General features: G+C 52.7%; 1 protein-coding gene across 3 annotated transcripts in view; it reads right to left on the reverse strand.

Moving 5' to 3' along the window:
• Nucleotides 1-736: 736 nt before the first annotated feature.
• IL2RA (interleukin 2 receptor subunit alpha) overlaps nucleotides 737-12,634 on the reverse strand; it is a 47,843-nt gene continuing 35,945 nt past the window's right edge. For 2 of the 3 annotated variants that reach the window (XM_059404030.1, XM_059404028.1), the window contains exons 4-8: nucleotides 10,863-11,078; nucleotides 9,259-9,345; nucleotides 8,644-8,715; nucleotides 7,439-7,505; nucleotides 737-2,658 (exon numbers count right to left, since the gene is read on the reverse strand). In XM_059404030.1, coding sequence (XP_059260013.1) covers nucleotides 2,634-2,658; nucleotides 7,439-7,505; nucleotides 8,644-8,715; nucleotides 9,259-9,345; nucleotides 10,863-11,078 — 467 coding nt within the window. In that variant the 3' untranslated portion in view covers nucleotides 737-2,633. The remainder of the gene's footprint in view (nucleotides 2,659-7,438; nucleotides 7,506-8,643; nucleotides 8,716-9,258; nucleotides 9,346-10,862; nucleotides 11,079-12,634) is intronic. The other variant, XM_059404029.1, reaches the window with a different exon arrangement.

The raw sequence follows: 12,634 nt of genomic DNA on the forward strand, positions 1-12,634 counted from the left end.
GGCACCTGGGCTGTTGTCACCTCTTGGCTGTCTGGCTATTGCGCTGTTAGAAATAGTCACGTCCAAGTTTCTGTGTGGACGTAGGTTTTCATCTCACTTGGGTATCCCTTGGAATTGCCAGGTCATGTGGTAATTGTATGTTTAATGTTTTGAGGAATCCCCAGACTGTTCTGCACATTGTCCGCACCTACTACATTTCCACCAGGAATGTACAAGAATTCCCGTTTCTTTATATCCTTGCCCACGTTTATTATTCTCCTTTGGCCGAGAGTCATCTTAATGGCTATGGAGGGTACCGCATTGTGGTTTTGATTTGGATTTCTGGAACGACCAATGATGATGTGTTTGTTACCTATTTGTCAGGACCTCTGTACATTATTAAAAAGTATCGAGGCGCCTGGGTGGCCCAGTCGGGTGAGCGCCCAGCTCTCGATTTTCACTCCAGTTATGATCTCAGGGTCATGGGACAGAGCTCTGGTCATGGCGTCGAGCTCTACGCCCAGCATGGAGCCTGCTTAGGATTCTCTCTCTCTCTCTCTCTCTCTCTCCCTCTCCCTCTGCCCCTTCCTGGGCTCTACCTCCCTAAGAAAGAAAGAAGAAGAAGACTATTGAGAATCCCAAAGAGCTTTTATCTGCTTTCATCTGTGTAGTTACAGTCAGGGATTCTTACCACATTTAGACACTAAAACCAAGAAAGTTTAAAAATATTATTTATTAATATTATTTATTAGTTCTTTCATAAACAACAGTAATAAACTCATTGCGTGTTGACATCCGAGAGCTGACATCATCACATAACATGTAGTTTTTGGAAACTCCACCATACACTCAGAATGAGCATGAAAAAGGTAAATAGCATCTTAATTATTATTTAAGACATTTGTTCTCATGCACCCCCCCCCACAGTAAGTCATGATAATTCAGTTCAATTTTACTCAAGAGAAGTAACACTAAAAAAAAATTTTTTTTTCTGGTCTGAGATTCCTCTCAACCCAGAAAACATGTACTTGGGGGCATGGGGAAGTGGACCCTGGAATGGTCATTGTACCTGGTTAGTCCTAGACGGGGCAGAAAATGGTTCTTTAATCTGGATATGGACCTGCTGATGCCTGTCCATTTTTAAAATAACACTTTTCTGGCCTGAATTCAGAAATGTAAATGGGCTAGTTTTAACCTTTCACTAGTCTCCTTAATCACGTGATTTTTGCGAGTAGATGGGCGGGGAGGCCTAGAACCCAGAGGTTCTCAAAGTGTGGTCTCGAGACCAGCCTCAGCGGCATCACCGGGAACTTTTTACCAGTGGAAGTCCTCGGCCGGCACCTGCTGACTCAGAGACCCGCAGATGCACCCCCTGCCCACCCTCAGCCTGGCCTCCAGGTAAATCTGATTTGCTAACTGTGTTGCTAACAGTTTAATGTCCTGGTGATTTACAATAAAAAGGCTATCTCTTCAATGGCCCAATTTCCAGAGACAAGTAGCTCAGTTCCTCAAGGCCTAAGGTCGCCCTCCCCACAAAACTGAAGGAGGCGGAGGCAGAAGGAAATGTAAATAAAGTTAAATTTCTTCTAAACCTAAATCTCACTTAACCGCCAGGATGGCGCCAGGGTGATGCAGGGGTGGCAAAAGGTTAAACAAAGTTAAACTGTCAAAGTGGGGCGCAGGATATGTATGTAGCTGTGAAAAAGTGCCTTGAAAATGCTACATAAACCCTTGGCTTGGAGTGCTCGGGGGCCTTGTTGAAACCCGCTGTGCCGGGCGGATACTTGGACCCCAGTGAGCTGGAAATAAATCTCGCTGTGTGACTTGCATTGTCGAGAGTGTTCTCTGTCTAATTGAGGGGTGGTTGACTCCGTACCCTAACATTAGTGAGGTACACATAGAGCTTTTTATTAGGCACAGTTCATTACCTGGGACCTAGTTTTCCCGTCTTTTCCCAGCGTACCTCCAGTAAATAATCCTAAACGCCGAAGCCCTGGGATCCCCAGAGGGTTGCCCTCTGTCGGTGTTACCCAAAGAGTGCTGCTGTGGCTTCTGTTTAGAAATTCAGATTGACGGGTCCATGGAAGGGGGCTAGTTTAGAGGACTGAGCCAAGGACAAAAAGATTCCGAGTTCATTACAGGATGTGGCCCGGAGAATGGGCTGATCAACCAGCCCCCGGGGAAGGATCTGCGTCCATCCCCCAGTTCCATAGGGAGGGGACTGTGTGTGTGTGTGTGCGTGCGTGTGTCTATTTACATTCGTGCTAGGGTTTTCCTAAACTGGGAAGTTAGGGTGAAATTGACACGAAGCTACTTTTCTCGGCACCGCGATGGTGTGGAGAGTCCCATGCTGTTCAAGCTTGAATGGCCACGCCGCCGCGAAACTAAGACCCACAGTTCCAGCAATTGCTTCCTGTTCCTCCAGTGACCCTGGATCTGCTGCCCAGAAGCCGGTCAGGTCCACTCTTGGTACTACGGAGCTGGCTGTGTCCTGAGCTTGCAGTGGTCTGGTGGGTCAGCATGCGACGTCAAGAGTTTTCCAAAACCCAAGAGGTCCCGGGAGATGCCTCCTGGCTGAGTGTTCGACTTCTTTGAATTTGCTTGGGTCCACGACTTCTGTGAGCTGTTCTTGGCTTCTTACCGCTCCCAGTTTTCTAGATTGTTCTTCTGCTCTTCCTCCTGCAGGGAGACAGCTAAGTCAGTTGTGGGTGTACTATCGCACAGAGAAAAAGACGTGATCCCTACCCTACCCCGCTGTGCGGAGAGCCTTCAACATAAACCCCCAGTGACCTGCGAACTTAAAATTCCATCCCGGGGTCCTGTTACCTTCCCACAGCCTGAAATCTGACCCCAAGGCCTCTCCAAGCCTCCAGAGGTCCCGACTGCCTGCCCCTGGTTCCTACAGCACGAAGATTCAACCATTGTGCGGGGAGCAGATCTTCAGTTTCCTTGTCTGCTCCAGGACTGGGTGGGTCTCAGGGAACCGACTTCTGCTTAGGGACTGATGCCCCAAGGGGTGTCCTGCCATTTGCATTTATTTCACCAAGAGGCTAAGGGGTCCCCCATCATACTTGAAAATCTGGGGTCATCTGTGCTCCATCCATCATCCTTAACCCTTACTGCCCATCCGCTGGCAAATCCCGCTCATTTGACCCCCTTTAGGTATTTCATGATTCTCTTCCTCCTTTTTAATGTGCGCTCACTGACCTAGCTCATGCTCACCTTGTGTCTCTAAATATTCCGTCATAACTGCCACCACGATTCCTAGGTCCCCTCCATCTCGCCTCTGTCGCAGCCAGACAGTCCGAAGGGCCAGTGCTACCATTTGTCCCCAGGTCAAGCTTCTGTGGCTGTTTTCCTCAGATGGGGTCTGGACCCCTCTGGCTGACCTGGGCTTCCATGATGTGGTCACCGTCCGTCCCCACAGCACGGCCATCTCTGCTATCCACGCACCTCACAACCTGATGTTCAGAGCTGCCTAGCTTCTCCCGGACACTGTCACGTCCATCCACACCGAGTTACCTCTCCCCGTGCTCCCCGCCGCTGAGCAGACATCTCGCAACTTCCTGTATCCGGCTGTAGGCACCGTCTACTCTTGTTGACACCCCCGCGTGGGATCAAGTGTCCTTTCTTTTTGCTCCTATCACCCCTCAATCTTGGGCTTTAAAAATTTGTACTTGAGCTCTCTTTTTCCTCTTCCTATTCATCTTTAGGCCTAGCAAGTGCTTGGCACGTAGCAGATGTTCTTGAGATAGTGTTTGTTTTTTAAATTAACATACGATTGACAGTAACATGGTATAAGTTTGTGGCATACAACATGTTTATGTATTTTTAACACACTGTATCACTATATTGCAACACGGTTACCGCCGCAGCACTAGCAAACACCTCCACTGTGTCATATAACCATCATTTCTTCTTTGCGGGGAGAATATTTAAGATCTAGTCTCCTAGCAACTTTGAAATATAGAATACAGGATTATTGCCCATGATCTCTATGCTGTGTATTCAATCCCCAGAACTCATTTGTGCTAACTGCAAGCTTGTGGTCTTTGATCAACATCTATATAAGAGATATTCTATACATTTTTTTGAGATATGTGGGGGGGAAGTAGGTGCAGAAAAGGAATAATAATAGTAACTGTGCTAAGTGACTTTCATGAATTGATAGCACCATTTCTAGCCAGCTCTGTACTGAGCAGAGAGCCTGATGCGGGGCTCGATCCCAGGACCCTGGGATCATGACCCGAGCCGAAGGCAGAGGCTTAACCCACTGAGCCACCCAGGCGCCCCCTGTAAGAACTTTCTGATGACAGAAATGTTTTGTATCTGAGTTGTCCAATGAGGTGGCCATCTGTGGCTACTGAACACTGGACATGGGGCTAGTGTCACTGATGAACTGAATTTTTAATGTTTCATTTATTTAGGTTTAGGCTTAAATATCCACCGTGTGGCCAGTGGCTAGTGTGTTGGACAGCGTAGTCCTAGACCTTCCCCAGCCCTTACTGAGTCTACAGGAATGTCTGATCTCTTCCTACGTCCTGGGAGCTCACATAGGGCAAGGCTGTGAGAACAGCGTGCTGGTAAATGATTAACAACCAGCTCTTTGAAAAAGTTGGCTTGTTTCCGTGGTGCCAGGACTCCCACCAAGCCCAGTTTCTAGCTACCAACGTGACACAACCGCACACAGAATTGGGAAGAGGTGTGTAGTAGCAGACGATCGTGCGGCAATGCCTCGATAATATAGAGACAATAGATTGAAATAACCCTGAGAACAAATAAAGCAGTTAAGTAATTAGAGAGTGGCTACTTTCCAGTATGTATTAACTTTGTTTTCAATATGATCTATGTAACTATGTTTACATACTGAATTTTCAATAATGGCTGTGCTTGAAAACGGTTCACAAGATTCATGAAAATTCAACTTTTGGCTTTTGGTTGTTAGGAGTCAGGGGAAGCCAACAGCTGTTTATCCCTAGTAATTGGTCCAAAAATCAAAAAACGGAAAACAAAAAAGTCACATGTAGGATTTCTGTGTAGCCACAAGAGGGCACCATCAGACGAAGAAGGCTTCTGGGCTGGCGAGACCTGGTGGGAGAATGCTGTTTGGAGAAGGAGTGTGCGTCTCCTGAAGACGGTCATTCTGGGAGAGCTTGCAGGAACTCAGCTAGTTTTAGGCTAGTTTTACGTCACAACACAAATCCCAAATGTTGGCCACTCCCAAATAGCTTCCTGCCTTTGTGTCTGAAGGCTCTTCATCTTGAAGCTACCGAGTGAGAATTTCCTTGAGGAGGTATTAAGTCTTGCCAGCAAAGGGAGGGGAGAGCACATGTTGAGTCCCCACAATGTCCTGAGCGCCTGACACACCCCATCGCACATAATCCTAAAACAACGCCTCAGGAATCAGCTAATGGAGAAGCTGGTAGATGGTCAGGTCTCTCTCTGAGTAATTCCTGATAGAATAACCCCAGGGGCCTTACCCCCGCTTCTCGGTAACCGGTGCTCTTCGAGTCACAGGCGGGAAGTCAGGAGTATTTGTGGGCCTGATGACCGATAGAATGATCAAAGACGTCTGCTGGTTTCCCCTGTCTCGGCTAACTGTAGGATCTGGGATTTGAGGGAGGGGTTGAGCCTGTGTCTTCTCAGGGTCTCCCTAGGGAGCTCACGTCAAGGTTGGTTAGATGGCACACTGGTGGGGGGCAAGGGGGTGGTGCTTTAGGAATGTCCCCGAGAGTCAGGAGAGGGACACAGGAGGTCTGCCTAAAGGGAGGGAGAAAGCGGACTGTGTGTGTGTGAAACGAATTCACTCCCTTGACCTTCATACACTCTGTCTAGTGCAGCGGTTCTCAAAGTCAGGTGCCCGGAACAGCAGCATCAGTATGTCCTGGGAACTGGTTAGGAATGGAGATTCTGCGGCCCCACCCCAGACCTGCTGAATCAGAAGCTCCAGAGGCAGGGCCTGGCAGTCTGTGTTTTAACAAGCCCTTCAGCGGCTTCTGAGGAGCAAGCCCACTCAAGTTCGGGAACTGCCGGCCTAGCACAGAGCTGTCAAAACTGGACCTGTGTGTTTTTGGTGCCCCTGAGGAGCTTTAAGGAAATACTGGTGTCTCGGTCACACAAGGTCATACACTGTATGGTTCCATTGATGGGAAATGTCCCAAACGGGCAAATCCACAGGGATGGGAAGTGGACTGACTTGTGGTTTCCAGGGACTGGGGGCAATGTGGAATTGGGAGTACAGGGTTTCCTTTTGGGATGATGGAAATGTTCTGATGTCTAATGAGACAGTGGTGGCATATATACAACATTGCCCAAAACCACTGAATTATGCACTTTAAAATGGTCAGAATGGGGCGCCTGGGTGGCTCAGTGGGTTAAAGCCTCTGCCTTTGGCTCAGGTCATGATCCCAGGGTCCTGGCATCGAGCTCTACATCGGGCTCTCTGCTCAGCAGGGAGACTTGCTTCCTCCTCTCTCTCTGCCTGCCTCTCTGCCTACCTGTGATCTCTGTCTGTTAAATAAATAAATAAAATCTTAAAATAAAATAAAATGGTCAGAATGATGAATTCTATCCCAGCTGGCAAAAAAAGAGCATTGATGTCCTAGGGATCCTGGCTGGAGGGCAAGTATTGGTATTTAAAACAAACAAACAAAAAAAACAACTCTCTCCTGGTTGTTCTAATTGGCAATCACTGTTGAAAATAAGAGTTAGTGCAATTAAGGCCACACATGGGTCACGTCCCAGCCAAGGGCGTGCTGGTCTGAGTGTCTGCAGTGGGTCGAGCAGGGAGCACAGGAGAGGAAAACTCGGGGGGACGCTGCCCTTGGTTTCCGTCCGGCCACGTGACGGGAACAGAAAGGCCTTGGGCTCTAGATTTGGGCTGTTATGTCGGCCTCTGCCGTGCACCCCGTTCGCGTTGCTGGATCGGGGAACCTGCAGCTCTTTCAAATGTCCTGAGAAGTTAGGTTGTGGGAATGTTCCTTAGATACGCACGGAGCCCGGCATACAGTAGGGGCTCAGCCATACGCACGGAGCCCGGCATACAGTAGGGGCTCAGCCATACGCACGAACCCGGCATACAGTAGGGGCTCAGCCATACACACGGAGCCTGGCATACAGTAGGGGCTCAGCCATACGCATGGAGCCCGGCATACAGTAGGGGCTCAGCCATACACGCGGAGCCTGGCATACAGTAGGGGCTCAGCCATACGCACGGAGCCCGGCATACAGTAGGGGCTCAGCCAATGCTAGTTTCCTTTCCTTTCCCATCTCCTCATGCTTGGGCGCTTGCCGGCCGCTCTGGGGGATGTGTGGGTTGACCAGTTCTCTGTGACTCCCCAAACCGCTGCTGGTTAGCAGGAGGACAGGGTGAGGGCTTCTCTGCCTGAGCTCTTCGCACACCGGGCTCCGCCTGCCAGCTCCGGCCAGGGCTTCGTGACCCTGACCCTACGGGACTCACCATCTCCGCTGCCAGGTGAGCCCGCTCAGAAGGAGGGCGCTGATCAGGAGGAGAACGCAGACGGCCACTGTAACAGAGAAGCCGCTCATTAAGGCTCCTGCTGGGCTGGGTCGGCCGAGCAGCGTGAGAAAATCCCCCCAGAGCAGGGGTTTCCTGAAGACCAGAGCGCGGGCGTTTCCGCCTTCCCCTTCCTGGGATGCTCCGGCCCAGGGCTGGAGCCCAGGGAGGTGGCAGAGGTCTTGGCACCTTTCCACGAGGGGCTTGGCTCTTTCTGGAAGGCTGAGCTAACCGACCAGCACGCTCTCCACCATGGGTCAGGGGCCTCGGTAACGGAGGCCACTGGGGAGGCCTAAGATGGGCGAAGGAAAGCTCGAAACACAGGGGCAACGAGCCTCTCTTGAAAGTGTTCCTGTTCCCCAAATGTTGCCTTCCCCGGGTGGGAGCCCCTGCCCCCCTGCCCCCCTGCCCCCTGCCCGGCCAACCAGCCGTCCTGGATGCTCTTCTCAGTGCGTTTTCCCTTTTCTGCCCCAAGCTCTCCGGGTGCACAGTCGTGTAGCACTGCAGACGCCCACGGCGTGCGCGGCACTAACCTGACGTGAGTACACATCCCACCACGCTGGGCCTGTAGCCCTCACACCTCCCACCAGCCCTCCCGTCCGCCGGGTCCTTTTCGCGGTGAGAACACTGCACAATTGCTCCTTTAGCCAGCTTTGGGGTCTACGACACCCCACTGTTAACCAGAGTCCCCACGCTGTCCACCAGCTCCCCGGGACCGAGTCGTCCTTTAACCGGAGTCTCTGTCCTTCCGCGGGGGTCTCCCGGCTACCCCCACCCAAGCCCCCGCCAGCCCCGCTCTGCTCTCTGTTTCTGTGAGCTCGGGTTTTTTCCCCCTCTCAAAGCCTATTTTTCTCTTCTACCAGGAAACCACTGTGAGGTTTATGGGATTTGGTCATTTCGGGTCCGTCCCGGAGGAGCTCTCGGTGCTGCTTTGAGCCCTCCCACCGCACTCACTGGGACCGACGGCGGTGAGTTTGTGCCGTTCGTATCTGGGTTAGTCTTTTACTCGTAGAACTACTCTACAGGGTCAGGAGGGGGGCGTTTGAAGCCAACCTGACCGGCTGACTGTCGCCCCAGACCACCAAGCAACATATCCCACAGGCTCTGGGCTGCGTTTTGTCCACGGGAGCCACGAGCGCCCGACCCACCTGCTATCTGGTACTCGGAGATGAACAGGAAGGACTCCATCGGGGTAGCCACTTCGGTGTGCTCGTGGAAATCTGTGCACGAGAGAGGAGAAGGTGCTCAGTTGTGCTGCGTATCAGGCCGCGCTCGCTGGGGAACGCGGGGCCTCTCTTGAGCTAGAGCCTTGGAGCCTGGGGGCGGGCGAGGGCCGGACAAGCTCGCCGCCGTCTGCCTCGACGTGCCATCCTCAGCCTGGCTTCTCCTGGTCCTGACCCTTGCTTTTGACTTGTTTGTTTGTTGTAAAGATTTATTTAGTTATTGGAGAGAGAAAGAGCAGAGGGGAGGGCAGAGGGAGAGAGAGAAACTTAAACACACTGTATCCAGCACAGACCCGGACATGGGGCTCGATCTCGTAACCCTGAGATCACGGCCTGAGCCAAAACTAAGAGTCAGAAGCCCAGCTGACTGAGACACCCAGGGGCCCTGCTTTGGACTTGTTTGACGGTTGGGAGGTCAGAGGGGCGGGTGGCCTCGCTGACCCGGCTCTGGGAGGGGCTGCCCCAGGCACCCTGTCTTCCCCCTCCTGCCTGGTGGCTTCGGGGCGAGCTCTCCTCAACGTCCAGCGACGCCAGCCGTACCTGTAGTACCTGCCGTCGTCCAGGGGCGGGAAGCGTCTCTCCCAGGGGGCGTGAGGGTGCTTGCTTCAGGCTCCTCTTCGTCATCTGCTGGAGAGAGCGGGAAGGTGGGGCCTGCGGGTCCTCAGCCGACCCCGACACACTCGGCGGGGTGCGGATCTCCCTTCTCCGGTGTGGTCTGGGGGTCCCACCCCTCCAGCAGGTCACAGGCACGCGGGTAAACGGCCCCAGCACCCCCGGGCGAGAGGGAATTTTGACCCTGATCCTGGCGCTGTGGGACCCCGAGCAGCCTCCTTCCCCAGCTTCCTCGTCAGCCCTGGTTTCCACCAGGGGCTTGGAAACAGGTCGTCCGTGCCCAGGTGCCCCGAAACAGCAAATGAAGTAGAAACGTGCAAAAGGACAGCTTCTCTCGGGGACAGGTTTCCTGCCCCTTGTGGATGTTTCCAGGTACCCGGGACGCTGCCCTGCCATCCTCTGACACGGGAAGGGACCCGTGCAACAGGCATTCCGGCCAGCCACGAGGCTCCCTGCCAGCACATGGGCGGGGAGTGTCATCAGAAGGATGCAAGCGCCAGCTGACCCCCACCCCCGTCCCGTGCTCGGAATACGGGCCCCGCTTGCTTTTTCTGCTCCCAGAGGCTGCTCCAAGGACACAGCCTGGAGCTAGCGACTGGCCGTGGAGAACACCTGCAGAGCGTCAGTGACTAACCCCGTTAAGGCTTCGTTATAAACCTGTGTAAGACCCGGTGGCCGAGCTTGGGTGTCCATGCCTCTTTCTGCTGCCCCACACTAGCCCCTGTGTAAGTTCCTCTGCTTATTCAAACCGCCACCTGCCAGTGGTGGCCCGCCTCTTTCTTGGTCTGTCCCTGCACTCTCCGTGTATGGGGGTGGTTTCAGATGTCACCCAGGGAAACTCCGGGGAGAGTTCTGAACCAACGGGCGTGAGCTGAGAAACCCGTAGCACGGATGTTTAAATCTGAGCGGCTTTGGGTTGCAAAAATAGTAGTATGCTTTCAGAATGAAAATAGTAAACCTCCGCAGAGGCGGGTCGCACGCATGCCTGAATGAGTGTGTGTATGTGTGTGCGCGCGCGCGTGCGTACACACACACATGATCACGTCCCTGCTTGACTCAGCCCCTTCCCTGCACGCTGGCACTTTTACCAAAGCTCGGAGGGGCATTGCACGAGGAGAAGGAGCCTGCTAACGGTGGGCCGCCAGGCACGTAATGAGTTCACGTTACATATCCGTAATCAGAAGTGCATGCGTGGCAGGCTGACCTTGCCCTTTTGAATGAGAGAAAGTTCTGGTAGCTTAGAAGAGGCCAGATTTCAGGATCGGCCAGGAGGGGGCAGCACCGCCTCCAGTGAACACTGGAGAGATCTCCCTCCTCTTCGACCTTCTACCGTTTATCCCCACTCAGGGTGCAGGGAGCCTGGGGTGAGAGGGACCTTAGTGTATCTGGTGTCTTTTCTAGAATGAGAGAAAACAGAGGCCCGAGGAGATGCAGTGGTTTGCCTGCGGTCATGGAGCTGGCGGGCCAGGGATTCCACTCCGCGCAGCCCAGTGGGAAAAGCAGGGGTCGGGCCCACGCGGGTCCCTCCGTACCTGGGAACCGCCCGTCTTCCCTGTCACTTATGCACTTGAGCTGGGGCCGCGTCCACTGGGTCTTCCCTGAGACGGTTTTGCAGACGCTCTCGGCAGAACCTCTCCGCAGGGCCCTGAATCCCGGCACGCACTGGTAGTGAACCGTCTGCCCCACCACAAAGTGGTAGATTCTCTCTGAATCTTCGTGGTCCCAGGAAGGAGGCTCCCTGCAGTGACCTGGAACAGGGACAGGAAGTTCAGAAGGCGTCCCGCGAACCCGAGTCGCCTCTTGCTGGAGACCGGACCTCGGTCTCATTGTTTCTTTTATTGCACCAATATGCACTGAGAAGTCTGTGTGTCAGCAACGTTGCCCGGCACTTTGGGCGAGGGAAGGGACCCAGACCCTGTCCCTCCCGCAGGAGGGGGCGAGCCATTGAATGAAGACGATGTCTGGAGACACAATGTCCTGAGTGTTGTCACTGAGGAGCCCAGGGGAATGAGCGGCTCCTTGTGATGGCGAGGGTTCTCGAAAGTGCACAGGAGTGCGGGGCGGGGGGCAGTCTCAGCTGAGGGATAAAGGTAGGCTCAAGCCCACTGCGAGGAGGTCCTTCCTCGGGGGGTGGCTGCTGGTCCTCTTGGGGCTGTGGTGGAAGCACTGGAGATGGAGCCAACGCCAGAGGGAGAAGAGAGCTGAGAGAATCTCTGGGAAATGGAACCTGATCTCTGATCAAACCGTGCCTAAAGCCTGCTCTATGTGAGCCCTGCCAAGGCCTCTGAAATTCTCCATGCCCTCAAACCTTCCACTCGCCCAGGTAAAAGCCAAGCCTCACTGGTCTTTAACCCCAGGGATCATGTCCTGCTCTGATTTATTCTCAGGATGCCCTACCCAGCCCCACATCTGCATGTACGGAAGCACATGTACCCTCTCTCCCCAGATGTGGGTTCTGGCCTTCCAGAACTTCCATGGTCCGAATACCCAATAGGACCTTTAAAAGTGTCTTACACATAAACCCCCTGGCCCAGAGGGAAGCCCATGGCAGCAAGTGGAAAACGGTCCTGTCCCGTGGGATCGGCTCTAGTGTAGCACCTTCCAGATCATGGCTGAACTTCGGGTTAGTCTCAGAATAAAATTTCTTTTACAGCCAATAAAATCCGTAATGGTCGGAACCTGTTTAAATGACGTTTGCTTCTCTCAAATGAAAACATCCCATTAAGAGGGTCTGTGGCCAGAACCAGTAGTGGGTCGTCTCCCGAATAAGGACAACAGCCTTTGACTTGCCTAGAAACCTCGAAAGAACTGTTCAGGGTAATATGAGAGAAAGAGAAAAGCGAACAATTAAATGTGTTTTGAAATGCCAGCCCAAAGTTGGAGGTCCAAGATAAAGCTACCATATTGCAACAGTGCCCCCTCAATTTGTCTTATATATATATATACATATATATGTATATACACACACACACACACACACACACACATATATATATATGAAGCTGCAAATAAATTAAAATTAATTTAAAACAAGTGATCAGTAGAAGGATCCTGAGTAAGACCTTACTCCTAAATGTGAGTGTAGCCATCTTTTAACTTCTGTTTAACTTAAAATAATAAAATTAGCACAGGACAAGAGGGTCTTGTAAAAGTTGGTAGGTTCCCCCCAAAACTCAGGTTTTCCTAACGGGCTCTGTGTCCCCATCACCTGAGGACCTGACCTGAGCGAGGCTCGTTTGGAGTCGTGCTCGCTCCCCCGCATCCCATTAGCGCGGAGTTGTCTGTCGGCGGCCTTATGCTCCCG

The sequence above is a fragment of the Mustela nigripes genome, chromosome 6 (assembly GCF_022355385.1).
Source record: "Mustela nigripes isolate SB6536 chromosome 6, MUSNIG.SB6536, whole genome shotgun sequence".
NCBI classification, from domain to species: domain Eukaryota; kingdom Metazoa; phylum Chordata; class Mammalia; order Carnivora; family Mustelidae; genus Mustela; species Mustela nigripes.